The 17500-nt window shown below is 36.0% G+C and overlaps 1 protein-coding gene across 3 annotated transcripts in view; it reads right to left on the bottom strand.

Annotated features, from left to right (window-relative positions):
* The window catches only part of LOC135689063 (uncharacterized), a 30379-nt gene extending 18744 nt beyond the window's left edge, over nucleotides 1–11635 (bottom strand). Inside the window, exons 1-7 of one of the 3 annotated variants that reach the window (XM_089110150.1) lie at nucleotides 11321–11635; nucleotides 4495–4602; nucleotides 3955–3997; nucleotides 2522–2597; nucleotides 2078–2122; nucleotides 1609–1661; nucleotides 656–729 (exon numbers count right to left, since the gene is read on the bottom strand). In XM_089110150.1, the coding sequence (XP_088966276.1) occupies nucleotides 656–729; nucleotides 1609–1661; nucleotides 2078–2122; nucleotides 2522–2597; nucleotides 3955–3997; nucleotides 4495–4602; nucleotides 11321–11518 (597 nt within the window). In that variant the 5' untranslated portion in view covers nucleotides 11519–11635. The remainder of the gene's footprint in view (nucleotides 1–655; nucleotides 730–1608; nucleotides 1662–2077; nucleotides 2123–2521; nucleotides 2598–3954; nucleotides 3998–4494; nucleotides 4603–11320) is intronic. The other 2 variants (XM_089110151.1, XM_065206167.2) reach the window with 2 other exon arrangements.
* Nucleotides 11636–17500: the final 5865 nt, after the last annotated feature.

Genomic DNA, 17500 nt, shown 5'->3' with positions numbered 1-17500 from the left:
GGAACAAAATTGTCTCATTCTGGGACCAGAATGGAGGCCGGAAAAACTTTGAGCTCTACAGTAGTGGGGAAGGTAACTTGAATCAAGGATTTTGACTTGTTAAGAAACCAAAATTTGAAATACCTTGCCAACTACTTAGAAAATCAATTGTATCACGTCATTTTGTAAAAATATTTGAATGAAGATTTCTGCTGAATCTCTTCAAATAAAACAGGTTGCTTCAAAATCTTTATTTATCTTGAGTTTGGCCTAACACAACAAAAAGCCCACAAGCCCTATACGTCTTTTGCCATTCATGGAGATATCAATATATGAATAAAATACAAGAAAAAAATCCGCCAAAACGAAACACGCAAAGTATCTTGACTGAATTTTTATGCACCGAAATTTTCTCTGATTAATTATTGCAGTTGTACGAGCTGATTCATTATTCCTTGACTTTTATTTTGATAGCTCGCTCTGTTCAAAAGTTTTGATATCGACCTGCAAATTCATCCAGTTCTTCATTCTGAGAGTTTAGCCCTTTAGTCCGATATTTTTGCCACCCCTGTCTGAGTAACGCCACGTTTGCGCATAATATCAAAGATGGAAGGAACTTAGAAACATGAAAAGCGTGTGAATCATTAGAAACAACGAGTAATCAGACGACTTTTACCTCCGCAGGCCCAAGCTGATATCCATCAAGGTAATCAGTACCATGCTCATTAAAGTCATAATCTCCAAACTCAGCTAGAAATTGAAATAAGATTTGTAAACACCAAATACCTCAGTACTATAAATATTACATAAATGGTCAAAATGCCATCGCAAAGCATAGTTATGAAATTGCTGTTAACTGGTTTGACGAACAGTGTTCGATGTGCTGTAAAGACAGGGGTGCCATCAAAAATATTAGGACGTGGGCTGTGCTGTAGGCAACTTCTAGAAGCCACACCCGCGGCCATACCCAATATCAACAAACTTGCATGAATGTTACTGTTGTGTTATGAAATCATTCAAACTACTCAGGGACTCAAAAAGAAACTGACAGGAAATTGCTTTACAGAAAATCTAAAGAAAAATGGAGGGTTGACAGCACAGAATTCCTCCGGGCTGAGTCCCCCTACACGAAATATCTCCTAATTTTGACAAGGAGGCTGAGCCTCCTTCCACAGCACCTAAAATATTTATCAGTTGCAATTCTAATTTTCGGTTCCATTCCAGACAAGGTGTAGTTATATTTGTAAAAACTATTGCAGGCATGTGAATTCTGTTATTCAGAACCATTAACAGTACTTTAGTGATGGAAGATTAAATTTTGTGGGCGCTGGTATAAAGCTATATGTACACTTTTAGGAAACCAAGGAATTTCCCAAAAGAATCTCTGAACAAACAATTTAATGCCGCCTCTTGAGAAATTCTCAAATCTCGGTATTTGAAATTTTTTTTTTCCTGGGGTCCTTTAATTCATAATTTACAAAGTATTTACAATAACGAGCGTGACTCCTTCTATGTGACTCAAATCTTTTAAGAACTGCCATAGTCTATATATAGCAGATGTCGCCTTCTGCTTGGAACACTTAATCACGCATGTTTATTCAAAAAGGGAATATTGATGTGCGGGTATACCTTGAGCTGTAAATGATCCTAGTAAAACGTAGGTTCTTGTTGGGCAATGAAGTCTAGAAATGAGAAGAGAAAACTTAATTAGAACATATAGACTAAATACCAAAATATGCTATGTGATGCCAAAGATCATTATCATCATCAGGTACCATCTTCTATCAGAAGGTACCATGGCCCTCCAACTATCCCAAAATCTGAGTTTTCGTTCCCCATTCATGTCCTGTCGGAGCATGCCACTGCCCTGATGCCAAACGTTCTGGCTAAAATATTAACATTTGCAGTATATGCAATACTGAAGTTTTGTGTTCCTTTGGGCGACTTTTGTACCTTATCAAAAATTTTACGTCATAGCAAACAAATTCATCTGGGTCCGTAGAGAAGTCCTAGTGTCATCGCCATTAGTTCTTCACTCAATATTCAAATCAGCGGTTTTGCTAACTTTCAGATAAAAGTGTTGAGAGACTTAACGTACCTTCCATATACAATGTCTTCACGAAGTTGCAGGTACAACAAGTATCTATGGAATGGAGAAGTCAATTACAAAAAGGGGAAGTCGTTGTTAGGGGAATCTATGCGACCGGGACGTCACTTACAAACAAAAAACTACAGACTTATAAACCGAATCTAAAGGAAAATATAGAAACATAGGGAGTAAAATATACTGTCGACAAAACAAGACTAGTTAAAATATATACAAGATTATAATAAAGTTCCAAACCATACGGGATGGCCACCCGAAAATTTGACCACAAGTCAACTCACAAGGAATTTCATAGTTAGTGAATGTACATAACAATTACAAAAAATTCGAAGGCCTATAGGCCTATAGGTATGGCTATCTATAACTGGTAGCGTTAAACAAACAATGGGTAAAAATGAAAAGGAATACATTAAGAACATTGAACTGATTGGATACCTCGTATATTCATCTAGATGTTTTCCTGGTTCAGGCTCATAAAATTTCACAGCAAACTGGAACTTGAGCTCGCCAACTAAAAAACAGATGGATGGTTTGGTAAAAAATCAACTGAGAAATACAAGCAACACCGATTAAATAAATGAATATCTGGACAATAGGTTTATTCTATTCATTGTTAGTCCAATGTTTAGGTCATTTTATGGACATAATTCGAAAACCGACATATTTATTGGCACACGAAATGTCTGGGACATGTTTATACAAATCAATATAAACAAACAAAAAATGGAAAAGGTAAATGAGAATACAGAAAAGGAGGACAAAATAGTAAAATATTTGGAATTGTTGCTTTGAGCCACTAAATTCTATTGCCTAAAATCTACATCTGGTGAAAAATGCTTTGAAAGCTTTGACTGTAAAGAAACTTTTTCTAAAAGATTGAATAAAGAGCAGAAGTCAAGTATGATTGATCTGATGAAAGTAACAATCAAAATCTCCTTTATTAGCACTGGTATTGAAAGTTAACGATCTGCCACAGGACAGCGTACATATAAAAAATAGGTACAAAAAGTAGGTAGTTGACAATATCAAGTATGCCACTGAAGGATAGTACTTGCTACTTCGTCTGAGAATTACACATTGTCTACGTTTAAAGTTCACTCTCGGGTGAACTTTATCGATCCTTTTAAAAGTTGTAGCAAAACGAGGTCAAACAAGCTTTAGTGAACAGACCAAAAGATGTGGACGATTTTGGGGGAGTTAAAAGGATTTGGATAAAGAATCTGACAAGAAAATCACTTGAACATTCAAATGAGCCTATTTAACAGCGATAATCTATTGAGATATGAATGAATAGATATGGATGATGATTAAAACAGAAACAGACAGCCGACATTTTATGCAATTTATGAACACTTGCAAGAAACAAGATTGTAGCTGGACAAACGAGCCGGATCTTTTGTCTCACCCCCGGCAGATCATAAAAAATTGCTACCTCGATCAAACACTGATCACTGTCTTCAGGGGGTCGATATTCAGAAAACATTAACAGTAGGATTGTCTGTTTACAGCATACTTTTGGCAAGCAAAAAGAAGGTTTGCGTGGCTACGAAAAGTTCAAAGCAAAATTCAAACATTATACCGAAATTATGTTTTTGGAAAGACAATGCGGTCAGAAGCTTTGGACTTATAGCTTGAAACATTCAGTGCGTTATGCAACGTCGTTGGAAACAGTACATTTTTAAGGCCTGTTGCTATAGTTAATCTCCAGAACGTCTTATATGATGATAATGCGATTCGCTTCATGTTTCTCGACAGACAAAAGAAAACGAGACAAAGAGATCGATTGAAGATGAGACCATCAATTGACGACAACGCTGTTCTATCGAATTTTCACTGTCTATCGAATATTATTAGTAAACTCGACTCACTTTTTAGCTGTTTCTTGATCGGCTTGCGGTGTTGCAACCAGCACTGCAAAAAATGGGAAATCGAATGAGCTGGAGGCAAAAGCAAAGCAGTCCAATAAAAGTAATTCTTTTATCAGTTTGAAAAGTAAATGATCACATAAAAAGAATCCAGGAAAACTTATTCCAGGACAGAAGAAGAAAGTGGGGCCTTTAATGGTCGTACAAAATGGTCCAAATACGATTTTGCTGCATTTAGAAAAACAGCTGAAACTAATCTAGAGGTGATATTTATCGAGACACAAGTGGAGAGAAATCCTTTTGGGAAACACCTATAACGTTAATTCACCATTTCCCACTAGGATCTTATGTAAAAGCCCAAGTTGCAAAAGATTCATAGACATTAAAACACGTTTACGCCAACCATCTTTGAAGAAGCGTTGATAGTACATAATTTTTAACATTAAGTTATTAGATAAAAGAAATACAACCATTAATTACAGACTTATTTGCAACTGAATATGTGAGAAATATTGAGAATTGAATGTAAAGAAACATCAGTACCTTGGTTGGACTGTTGTCCTGCACGAACCGTAGGCCAAAATATTCCTTATCAACTATGTCTAGATTCTCTACAACTTTTGAAAACAGAACTTCTCCGTGCGAATTTTTCTAAAAGATAAAACGATGCAATTGTGAGACAGACGACGAAAAAGAGGACGCAAAAATCGATGAAAAAAACGACGGGATCCGATAAACCCTGAAACTGAAAAAAAATTAAAAAATAAAAAGGGAAATTAGGTTTACACGAATTGCAGTCGGTTTCTAAGTATGAAGAAAGATAAATATCACGTCCATTATATTAGATGGGCATAAAGCAAAATTAAAAATTGTATTTATCGTCAGGCGAATCTATCTAAGGCACGCAAGCTAATTTCTGGAACCAGAGTGCCAAGCAACCACACACACTAATATATGGCATTAAAATAGACAGTTGGTATTCAATGAAAAAATTCTGGAACCAGATTTCAAGGGCACGGTTCTTTTCAGCCACACAAATATGGCCTCAAACAATACTAGTCGGCTAGAACTTTAAGAATGCTAGAATAGCGCTTTTGCTTTGTTACAGAACAATTAAATCGCTGGAGAGGATTCGTTTGATAAGATACAAGTTCTGGATCATTATGATTTTGATTCTTATGAATACAAAATATTTCTACCAATATTACATCTGGTGATCTTTTTCAAAATGGTATTTCGTTTGTATGACGATCATGTTGATCAAAGCACCATTAGCCTAAGGATTCTAATCTTACCCTGATCCTGAAATCGACTATTACGGAATACTTTTAGAATTAGGCTAATCCCAGAGACTACTACAAATCCTTTGAGTACATTAAACCAAGGCGATTGTTGGGTCTTCGCAAACATAATATACAGAGCACTGCCAAGCGCCCGCACGCTCTACCATCCATTGCTGGTTGTTCGGTGTAAGAGTGCTCAAATGTTCACAGCAGAAACAAGAACGGCGCATTGAACAATGAAATTGAGGGGCCATAGGTTAAAATAAATTTGTATTGATATCGGATAAAAACAAATTGTCTTGCTGGAAAATGGGTGGCAAGGTTCCCCTTTGCCCTCTACTTGGCAAGGCACATTAAGTATCTTCTTTCGGTGAATATTAAAAAGCTGCGAAGCCACGAGAAAGAATAGGAAAAGGGACGAGGACTAAGGCAGTGAGGCGTCCACACGTCACCGTTACCCTGCCGCTAATGTCGAGGATAATGGCGTTGAGGAAAGCTGTAAAAATTTTCAATTCTGTATCTCTTTGTTTTAACAGGTCAAAACAGCCCCAGACGACCTGTAAACAGTTGAACAATAAGAAGCTCTTACAAAACCGGGTCTAGACTATTCTTAGGCGATGTTCTTATGCCACATGAGCCTCGATATGAAAAACCAAGTTCCGACGGAGTGGAAAAGAGACTAAAGTTAACAACATATATTATATGGGCAGCTTAACTAATTACAAAAATATTAAACAGGAATTCATGGTTACGGTAAAAAAACATTCAATGAGAACTCTCGTGTTAAGCTTTCAAGCAGGCAAAAAATGCAAAAAAAATCAAGGTCTTTGTAGACCATTGTAGATGCAAAAAATGAGCTTGTCTTTCAAATATGGGATGGAAAAATGCTTAAAATTGTCAGGTGAAAAGAGGTGATAACTAGAGGCGATTCGATTTCGTGATTATGGGTAGTTTGTTGTTCTGACATCACAGTCACATAACTTACAAAGCAAACAGGGAGCAGGTCTTTAAGCAACGCTATGTATTGCAAACAAAAAAGGGAAACTGACTCTTACTGCCAATTACAAACAAAAAACTCAAGTACAACAGTTCAAAAACTCAGTACGTAGCATTAAAAGCTTCAGATGCCCAGGCTATTATTCCTGCTCATCAACAACTATTCCTACTAGTAAAATACAGTAATCTTGTACGAAACCTTGTGAGCAAAATGTGCATAACACAAGGTGTTTTCTAGGTTCTCACTTAATATATGCTTAATACCAGTTGTTTATAGCATGTTTGTAATTAACTCGCAGTACCATGAGGATGCTTTGTAGCAGGTGTTCAACACCATGGGTGAAAATGGATGCTTTCTCCCAAGTATCGAATTTCAGTGGCCTAGCGTTTCGGGGTGCCGCTAGCCTCTCACTGAAAAAAGCCTCAGCCCGAAACCCAATCTTGCCAGTCGGAACTGGGGTTATCGAAGCCCTTGTCGGCTTTAGCGGGAAATTCAAGTAAATGTTTGCAAAACACTAAGCAACAACGGAAACCTTTTTGCAAAATTTTTCCAATAGGGCACCCTAGATTCCAACTGCCACAAAGAGTTTGCAGCATTTCTGTTAGGCCGTCAAATAATGTCAATCTGTCGCACCCGGGCAAGCTTCATAGTCGACTGGTATCGACAGGTTGCTTTTTAGGTGTTTTTCTTAGCAAATAATCGCTTCATTGTGACAAACCACTGCACATTACGCGATTGAAACCGCAATTTTCATTTTTAATCATCGCGTTACGTTTCTGTTTTTTGGGAAGTTGTTTTTACTAAACAAACATTCTAAATCGGACAGCAAAAGGGGCGGAGCTCAAGCAATATCTTACAGGGGGTTCGAACGAAAAGTATGGGCGTGGTAATTTAGTTCTAATGCACAGGTTTCTCCGATAGCTTTTGGGTTGATAAGGCTTGGGGCTGGTTATGTTTATCCTAACATCATTAAGGCTTACTATTCAGTATAATTTAATTTTGCCAAAGCAAAGCTTCTTTGGGCTGGCAAATGTACAAGTATGGAAACAAAGGGTTTCACTAGACAAAATTTATGAAGCAATACTCTAAGCAAACAATCTTTAAAAATTTTCACAGTTTTAGCCAAAAAATGGTATGTGTTGTGGGTGGTGCTGATTGGGCCAAAAAGTTTGAAAATTTACCAAATTGTTGAAAGTTGAGGGTTGCGTTTATCACTTACAAACTGCAAAACCTTTCAACAACAAGTTAGCAAGTATTGCAATCGGAAGTCAACAATGATCAAATGACAATCTCAATGCCATATGCTTAAATGGTAGTTTCTATAAGCCTAAAAATTATTCTTAAAAAATGATGGTGGCCTGATACAATAATGCAATGGTGGACACTGGGGATGGGGGGGGGGACATTGCCACTTAAATTATGGAGCACAATGGTCTTTCATTCTAGAACAATGGGGGAAATGTGACGCCATCTTATCAAAAAATTAGACTTGCCCCCCCCCCCCACCAAACACATTTGACCTGCAATAATGGTTCATATCAACTGTTCATTCCACCACCACCAGGAGTATTTTTCTGTCAACATGAAAGATAACTATATACATTAATTGCCAACTCCCACACTTACATACATTAAAAGGAAAACATGGCTTGCTAAGTTGCCTTTGAATCTACATTTCATTAATGCAGGGTGTTGTTAGAAGGGACAACTGCTAGTAAATATAAAAAATTTGTTTTGCTAGGAATAAAGCCAAGAAGTGGGTGAATCACAGCTGACATCAATTTGAAAAGCTATTTATGTTACAAGAATGGCAAAGTTGTATTACTTTCTTCATATGACGCTACATTGGTAAAACAATATGTTTTGGCATTACAGGGGGATTTATTTCTTGCCAGCAATTGACTATGTGACCAAGCCAGTTCCATTTTGGCAATTCTTATTCAGTGCCAAGAAATCTCTGTAGTATTTGGCAATGGTAATTTTTGAGTTGAAATACTGTTGCAATGTTGGCAGATTTATATCATTGGTATCAAATTATTATTTTGGACATTTCCAAACAATTAGACAGAAATAAAAAAATATTTATTCAACTGCCATTATTTGTGTGGTTCAGTGAAATAAGCATAATTGTTCTATTATATCAGCAACTGAAAAACAGCTGGGAACAGGTGTTTTATCAGAAAAATACATTAACAGCAAGCCTGGCCATGAAACTTTTAATAGGGGAGCAGTAAACAGCACTCCTAGTAATTCCAGTTGAGAATTTGTAGATAAATAAGAATAGAAACGAATGAAAAGTTGATTTCAAGGAAAGCAATTTGCACTTTAGAGCAATTTAGGACAGCAATCTGTAGCCCACCTCTAGCATTTGAGAAGAGCCTGGAGGAGAGCGACAGCTATGGCTCTCCTGAAATGGCCAGGCCTGATAAACAAAGGTATACAGGAACAAAGCAATACCACAACGAGAATCCAATGTCACGAAATAAATTCTCAAAATAAATTTAATTTAAGAGTATACTAATATTTTGCCCCGGCATACAGGGCTTCATCAGAGTCTTCATACAGGGCTTCATCTGATAAACAAAGCCTATTTTTCAGAGCAAGGCAGGCGACATCTGTCAGGTAGGAAGATGTGGTTTGAATAATTGAAACATAATTGTATATAGACTGCACAAACATGTTTCATAGACAACAAATATTTGCACCTGTTCATGTCAGTTTATGAAGATCAACAGTGAGAGCTAATAAATATGCAAACTTGAGTTTTATTGCAATTAATGTTAGGACCTAATTTTGCTACTTAGGGGACTGAGCTCTTTTGGCATCTAATCTTATTTTCTATACCAAAGGTTTCGCAAAACTTTACATGTATCCATTTATTTTGTTCATGGCAGCTCAATTACAAGACTTGACTTTTGACTTTCAATACTTAGTCTTAATAAAGCTTAACATGTAATAAAGATTTGATGACATTCATGGATCTCCAAGCATAAGGGTAATCTAGACCTGGCAAGTCTTTATGTAAGATAAGTCCAATTTGATTCTGTGCTCAAAATCAATTATATGCAGAGGCAGAATTATGGGAGTTTGGAGGTGGCAATGCCAAATGGTATGACACAGGACATTAACCTCAGAAGTAAAAAATTCTTGAGTTTGAAAGTAGACAAAAAAGGCCACTCAACAAAAACTCTGGAAATTACCTACACCTGTCCTACTTCTTAAAAAGCTCAATTTCTTCTGTTATTCATACAGTATCACAGTTAAAAAGAAGAGTTTGTCAGCTGATGCTATAAACAGTGAAGAGACGGTTTGAACAGGCCTTATACAACATTAATTCAGCTTCATTAGATAGCAGCTGACTGAGACATCCATTATAATTGTGTTATGCTAACAATGGTTAAAGATGGCATGTTCATTGTTTGGTTACTATCAATTGAATAAGACTATACTGATAACATTTACAGTGTATTGTGATTTTATCAAGTCATTGGGAAGGGTTGCTAAGACAACAGATTCTGTTCGCTTAGTCTCCTAGAGTTCATGATAACAACTGTTTGACATGCAATGAACATAAGATTGTTTCGCCATTTTAACTAGAAAGTGCAACTTAGCCCTGTCCCAGGAATAACTTGTGAATTTCAAAAAGAACTTGTAAGGTTGTCCAGTTATTTAATGTTGTGCAACCACTGAATAGAACAACATTATATTTTGAATAAATACAGAAAACAAAATGGTAAAATAAATAGTAAGTCAGAATTGTTTTAGACTCTATCTGCCTGAAGAAAACTATATTTAAAGTGTCTTTGACAAAAGTGCTCTAGAATATATACATTTCAACTTTTTGATGCTTTTTTAAAATATGTATTAATTGCAATAAATGAATATTTTTCTGTTTGCATAAATATTGAAGTAATCAAAAATCCTTCTTGTCAACCATGTAGAACATACTTAATTATTTTTATTCACAAACCAGACATCTGCTACTTACTAAAAGCAAAATAAAATTTCTGAGAAACAAAAACTTCTGAGAAACACTGCATAATAAAACAGAAATATTACTGTGAATTGTCATTGAAAAAGTATGAGTTTTGTTCCTCACAAAAAGCGGCCAAACAATAAATACTCCAAGATTTTGTAGTGGGAGAATCATTTTGGTCCCCATTATTATATGACCCATCCAATGCAATAAAATCAAAATTGAGGGGCTAAGCGTAAAAATTGAGCTTCTTGGAAGTATCTTGTCAGATTTGCTTCCAGAGTGATGATATAAGCCCATTATGATCTTACTGAAGAAATAGTTAGGTTAATTTGACTATTCAAAATACTTACAATAAAACATATGAATGTGAATGTTGTTTGACTCTGGGGATATCAGTATTTTCAACAGCTAGGCATTGACAGAAAATGAATCAGTTTTTAAAAGGAAATAAGTCATAATACTGTTGAAAGGAAACACAATCAAGAAAGGGATGTTTTCCTAAAGGGACTTGTCATCTTGTTCTTCTATTGACAGAACCCATGCGGTTCTGAAATCGCGTTCCTGAATGAAACACACGCCTGCTATATTTATTGCAACGAAATATTCTGGCGTTCACCAGTTGCGAGGTGGTGACACGAAATATTTCACTTCCTTTTTTAACTGTGCGGGTTAGCAACAATTCTGAAATAATTTGAAAGAGTCTCTGCAACAACATATACTTTCGCAATTAAGAGACTGATATTTAATCCCATCCATTTATGGAGCGCTGTTCGGCTCCTGGCTGAATATTTGTAATCGACACTTCGTCGAAAGTAAACAAGTTTCATTACGAAAAACGTGATGAAGATGTTAGGCAATCTTCGTGTCATGATGATCAGTCACTGATCTAAACGGGGTGTGTGACTTGGAAGGGCTAGTTAGAGTTAGCTTGTGTTTAGGCACCAATTTAAACAACATGTGTGATCCCGAGTAAGTTGACTGACTGGAAAGATACTTTGTTTCTAACTTGTCTGTTGTCAGGAGACATGTGGAAAATGAAGCTTGGCAACTAGCGTAGATGGCAACATTTCAAATCAAATTGTAGATACTTTAAAACGAAAAAAGGAATACCTCAACTTCAATAGACAGTTCGGTTCCATCAAGGAGACAAACTTCACAAACATATACATTTTTGGACTTCTTTTTCTCCTGCTTTTGTCTTCGTTTGGCATCGGCCTTGCTGGATTTCGTTTCTGCAGGAATGCTATTCGGAGAATCTATGTTGTTCGTGGGATTAATGCCTTGATCCTCAGCCATTTTTAATGTCATCTACTTAATACATTTTCAAATTAGTTAATATTTAAAGCGAAATAATTGTCGTTGTGTTTTCCTTCGGTGAAAGCTCATGGGCGTGCGAATGCAACCTCAGCCTGGTACTAAATTCCTTTGATCCAATCAAATCACAGAGTTGGGAGAATAGACCAATAGCATTCGTTTCTATTGTTAATTGGACAATTGAAGATGCGACCAAAAATAATGGATGCTCCTGCACAGAAGCAGTCTCATGGGAGAGCGTAATCAGTGAGTACAGCAAAACCAGTTGGAAATCTCCAAAATCTCATTGAGGCCTTGAGGCAAGGACTGCAAAAATCTCTTTTAAAGTTTTTCTATTTTGACCACATAAGCAGAAAGAACACGTTGAAATCAGGGCTGTAGAAAGGGAAGATGCCCAGCCTCTTGTTTTTCTAAGTAACTCTAAAATATCATGGCTAATTTTCTGCCAGGAAAAAGTCATTGATAGGACCGAAATTACTTTTAAACATTTAAACATTCATGTATGACCTCTTCATCACTGAAAACTCAATAAATGCTGGCAAAATTTCCCACTTTAAATTCATTATTTTCAAGATTTTTCTTCTCAAATAACAAGTAGAGATCGGAAGATGATTCAACTCTAGAAAAAATTTGAAAGGTAAAGAAATATTGATATTAAGGAACCATCCAAACGAAAACAACTGAACTAAAACGTTTATTTTGTATACAATATAGAGAAAGCTGTCAGGCCCCCTCTACGTTCAACATGAGAGAAAGAAAGACGCTTTGATTCGATCGCATTACTTTCGATCCCAACCTGGATATAAGTTATCAGCTGACCTTTGGTCATTATCTGACGTTTATACTCTAAAGTGTGAGACGAAAAGTACTTAAGTATTGTATTGTATTGTATTGTAGATTATTTAATGTTAGTTTCTACAATAGTGAATATACACTAATTAAGACTAACATGAAGCAATTTCAAGGATTGCAAAAAAACAGTTCATTTACTGCAAAATGAGCATGCGCACTTGTTTTCAAGGAACCAAGTTTTGATCAAATTCTTAGATTGTCTAGTATTTTGTGCTGTCTTTATTGATTCCTGGAGTGAATTCCAGATTTTAGGCCATTGAAAACTTAATGATCTGATACCATTATTGGTAGTTCTGGCTCTTGAAATGTCAAGGGGATTTTGAGTCGAAGGCTATGACCTGTTGTTTGGGTACAAAATAGTCTTTCATGAAAACAGGATTAAGGTTGTTAAGTGTTTTACAATCTTCGAGCGCTAAAATTCTAACTGATTGGACATGTATGGTAGTTTCTTTTGAGTTAGCAAGTAAATCTTTTAAGAAGATGAATAGTCAGAATAGGCTAGTCTTAATGCCCTCTTGTTTATTTTCTCTAGCTTATCCTGACTTCCTTTACCACATAGCATCCATATCAATGGACAATAATTGAAGTGACAAAGTATAAATCAATTCATAATTATCTTTTATTCTCTGTCGCCCATAAATCTTGCCAGTCTTTGTAAAGAATTTAACTGTTTTGTTGCTTTTTTACAGATCTTATCGATATGAGCGTCAACCTGAAATTTTCATCAATCTGAACACCAAGCAAGTAACGTTATTCTCTATTTTAATTGCAAATTCTTGGTCAATTTCAAACTCATTTATGCATTTATCTTTGCTGCCGATTGTGATAGCTAAAATTTTAGAAGGATTTGCAATCATTTCATTAGATTTAAACCAATTAAGACATTTTTTAGTGTTAATTTTTACAAGTTGCAATAGTTCATCAGTATTTGCTGCAGTGACAGTGACAGAAAGTATGGTATGTTTCCGCTATTTCGTTCCATCTTGAAATTTTGCGGTACCAAAAACTTATTTCACAGATTTCCAGAGATATGGCGCAAAGACAGAGATACAACTTTTACTCTGGTGGGAGAGGGGGCCTTTATTTCCATATCCAAGATATTGCAATTATGATATGTAATACTAATATACGACTTAAAGTGACCATAACTTTCCTTACATGAAAGAATCGAAAATAATGGAACTGTTCCATGATCTTCGAAAAAAATAAATTAAGGACTTTATATGTAAAATAAATAACATGTGTATTAAGAAGCTCTTGAGAACCAAAGAGTGCTGAAAATCACTGCAGCATTAAGAGACTGGAGTGCTGTCAGCAATCAACGTTTCCTTCTTGTAGCAATTGTTGTGTTTAATGAAGGACAACATGTGAAAAACCTTGAGCTTTCTAGCCACATTGCCAAAAGCGTTCTCTTAACGACCGAAAGCCTAAACTTGCTTCAAAAGCCTAAATCTCAGTTTGTATATTACAACCACGTAGCTGCAGATGTCGGCTATGGGGAGGGGGGGGGGGCAAACTCGAGCAAGAACTATACCTGAGGGGGGCAGGCTTTAAAACAAGAAAACAGATATATATCAAACAGATATATTTGGACTAAATCAAGGTCATGGAATTATAAATATGTCAAATTTTCAAAATATCGTTTGGAAAAACTGTAGCCAGGGGGGCAAGTTGTTGTCAAAATTTTCATTTAGGGGGGCACAGCCCAGCCTCCCTTCTGTAGCTTCGTGGCTGGTATACTAACGGCGAAATACATTTCATCCCTTTCGCCTACCAAGAATTCTCCAAAAGTAGGCTTTAAAGAAGAAAGTTCTTCTATTAACATTCATTTTCTCAGCATAGTCAAGTCAAATTGAGGAGAGGGAGGGCAGAGTACAGTAAACATGACGGTTCCGCAACTGTAAGCCAGAGAAACGCAGATAAATGTTGTCTATCGCTGCAGTAGTTTTAAGGAAGGCCATGTAAAACCTCACAATAGCATATAAAGTAAAAAGAAATTACTGTTGTGCTTGAAGTTTTCTTTTTCTTGACAAAGAATTAAGACCAAACCATAGAATATATTACTTCAATTCCATTTCTAGGAAATCTTAGCCTGAAGTGAAGGGAAACCGTTGCTCAAAACATAGAAGGACAATTTTGAGAATGGTAAAAAGTGCAAATAATCTTCTGGAGGAAGGCTGAAGCGTTTACTGAACTATGAAGGAGGGAAGGGTCGACTGAAGTCAAGGAATCAATGGGACAAAGTGCCAGGATACAGAGGAACAACAAATCAATGTTAAGAAAAAAGCTAAATTTTTCGATGGCAGGGGACAACTGCCCTGGGCGTTGGCCTTGAGTGCAATCAGTAACCGATGAAACACCTCTTTTGAAAAACTCTGGGAAACATGGAGAGGGGGAGCCATTGCCCAATGAGAGTATCCAATTGCTCTTTCATAAAGCACTACAAACCATAGCAAAAAATTTTGTCAAATAAGAAAGCTTTGTAGCAAGTGGTGGCGCTAGCCAATGAGTGACGAGGATAAAATCGAAACGAAAGAAAAAACAATCAAATATACCATCGACTATCATCGATTTTTAATTAATGCCACCGCCGAGTTTGCCGAGTAAACACCAAAAATCCCGAATCTGCCAAGTTAAGAAAAGATTCAGAACTCTTGAGGGGGGGGGGGGGGGTGTCACCAATGTTTCCTAAAGTGTAGGTTATTAGATCTCCAATGTTTTTAGGTCTTTTTAATGCTAGTATAGAGAGCTGTTTCCATAAGTGTTTTAGTTTTTTATTTTTTAAAATTACGTCCCAGTGGTCTTTAAGAATTTTACTTATATTGATAGTCCGATTGCCGTTTGGTATGCCCAAAGAGAGAGTCGAGCTCTCCGATATTGTGTGTAAATTACTTGAGAGCTACCAGTTTGTACATTTGAACTCAGGGGTAATTCCGTAATTGTAACCGTTACTCCTTCTTTTTCTTAAAAACTTTACAAACGGTAGCAAAATCTTGCTCCGACAAAATTATAGATTGTCTTCGTATATCTTCCGACGGGTGGGCTACGCAGCTCCAACGGGGTTATGTAGCCCCTTGCCCCTCTGGCGCCCCAACTGCTCGTAGCGTTTTACTCCTACGTTAAACCATATAATACTGCTACTGTCATACATCATCTGCACTATGAATATAAAATAACTATGAATTTAAGTAAATTGTGCAAGGAATAAATTATAGATTATTAATAAATGACGTTTCAAGCATAGTCCGTTATCACTTTTTTTAATTCGATATTGAAAGTTACAAACAGATTGCCTAAAATTATACCGAACGAAAACTGCTACACTTTTTTTATAAGAAACTGGCTAAAAGAAACGAGTGCTGGACAGTCAGAAAAAATTAAGAAACTTCAGTACTCAAAGAAGGAAATTAAGAAACTATTAAATCGTGATAAAACAGAGAACAATAAAATTTTGTAAAATCCAAGAACAAGATTGCCCTGTTAGCCTAGAACTTAAGACACAAGGGATAAAAACATACTTCCCACGTCTAAATACAGCGTCAGAACGGAAGCGAATCTCTTGACGTAAAAAAAGGTCACGAACATTTCATAACATCATTCATGACATCATAATTAAGAAACTCTTAAATGAGTATTGAAATTTCCAGAACATTAAGAGACTGGAGTACTCAACATCGACCTTTGTTTCTTATAAAAAAATGAGTGTATTTTACATTAGAAGGACGGCCAGGAGGAGCTCTCCCCTCTAGCACTAGATATATACGTAGATCACAATATTAAAAAACGATTTAATAAATAAATAAATTCTAACGAAAGAGAGAGAAGAGAAGATCTAAATATTTTAAACATTGAGAGAGGGAGCCATTGCCCAATGAGAGTATCCAATTGCTCTTTTACATAGCACTACAATACTGGGTTAAACCATAGCAAAACCAATTTTGACAAAATACATAGAAAGCTTTGTAACGTTATACCCCTGCGTGAAACCACATTATACTGTTACTGTCACATATCATCTGCACTATGAACATGAAATAACAATGAATTTAAGTAAATTGCGCTAAGAATGAATTATAGATTACTAATAAAAGGACGTTTCAAGCATAGTCCGTTATCACTTTTTTAATTCGATATTAAAAGTTACAAATATAATGTTACAAACGAAAACTACTATACTACATTACAAGGACGGTCAGGAAGAGCAATATACAGTGACTACCCCGTAGCAATAGACATATACGTAAATCATAATATTAAAAAACGATTTTGTAATTAAATAAACACAAAAGAAATAAATAGAGGTGAGATTTAAAGATTTTTGTTCCTGCATTTTGTTCCAACTGTTTGGAGGCCTGGATATACTTCAATGTTGCCGTAAGGATTGTTGCATTTAGATCAAATGCTAACCGTTCATGGTCATGAAGGATGACTTTTAGTAGCTCTTTTTTGAAAGATTTAACAAACCATGAGGCAACAATATCGCATGTACACTGTTGAGAAGATCACGTCTATTTACATCATAAGTATGGCAGAGCAGAAAATTGTTCTCCGTGTCCTCAACACCATCATTTGTTGGGGATATATAAAGTTAGCTAAAATAGAATGAAATCAAAATGTTTGTGAAATAAATTATTTGAGAAAATCAAAACATCTTCAGGTTTTTGATTGAAAATATTGGCCATTTTATTGTTTGACACAAGATCGAAGCTTTTATAGTTTTCAGCCGATTTCATTTTGTTGGATAAACCATTCCATATTTGAGGCCCAGTGAACAAAAGACTGTTTGAACCAAAGGTTACTTTATCTGGTCTTATATGCATTTAATTGAATTTCTCGAGTAATTGCGGGGAAATCTGCATACGAAGCATTTATAATTCAATGTAAATAGTTTTTGGAGCAAAACTTTCACAGAACATCTTCCTGTCTATTGGAATAAATCATTATTTGACCGCTGCAAGAAAATCTGAGTGAACGGTCATGTAACTTTTTAATATTCTAAAGCGGCTTAATTGAACAAAATTCTAAAAGACGGTCAAAAGTTAGAGATTTGTTGCACTCGAATCTTTCTGATCCTTTCTTAACGACAAAGCATGAAACTTTTCACGGTTTGAAATCATTGCATGT

The sequence above is a fragment of the Rhopilema esculentum genome, chromosome 9, assembly GCF_057945365.1.
Source record: "Rhopilema esculentum isolate cy_ngs chromosome 9, ASM5794536v1, whole genome shotgun sequence".
Lineage (NCBI taxonomy): Eukaryota > Metazoa > Cnidaria > Scyphozoa > Rhizostomeae > Rhizostomatidae > Rhopilema > Rhopilema esculentum.
This window is presented reverse-complemented; position numbering and strand designations above follow the sequence as displayed.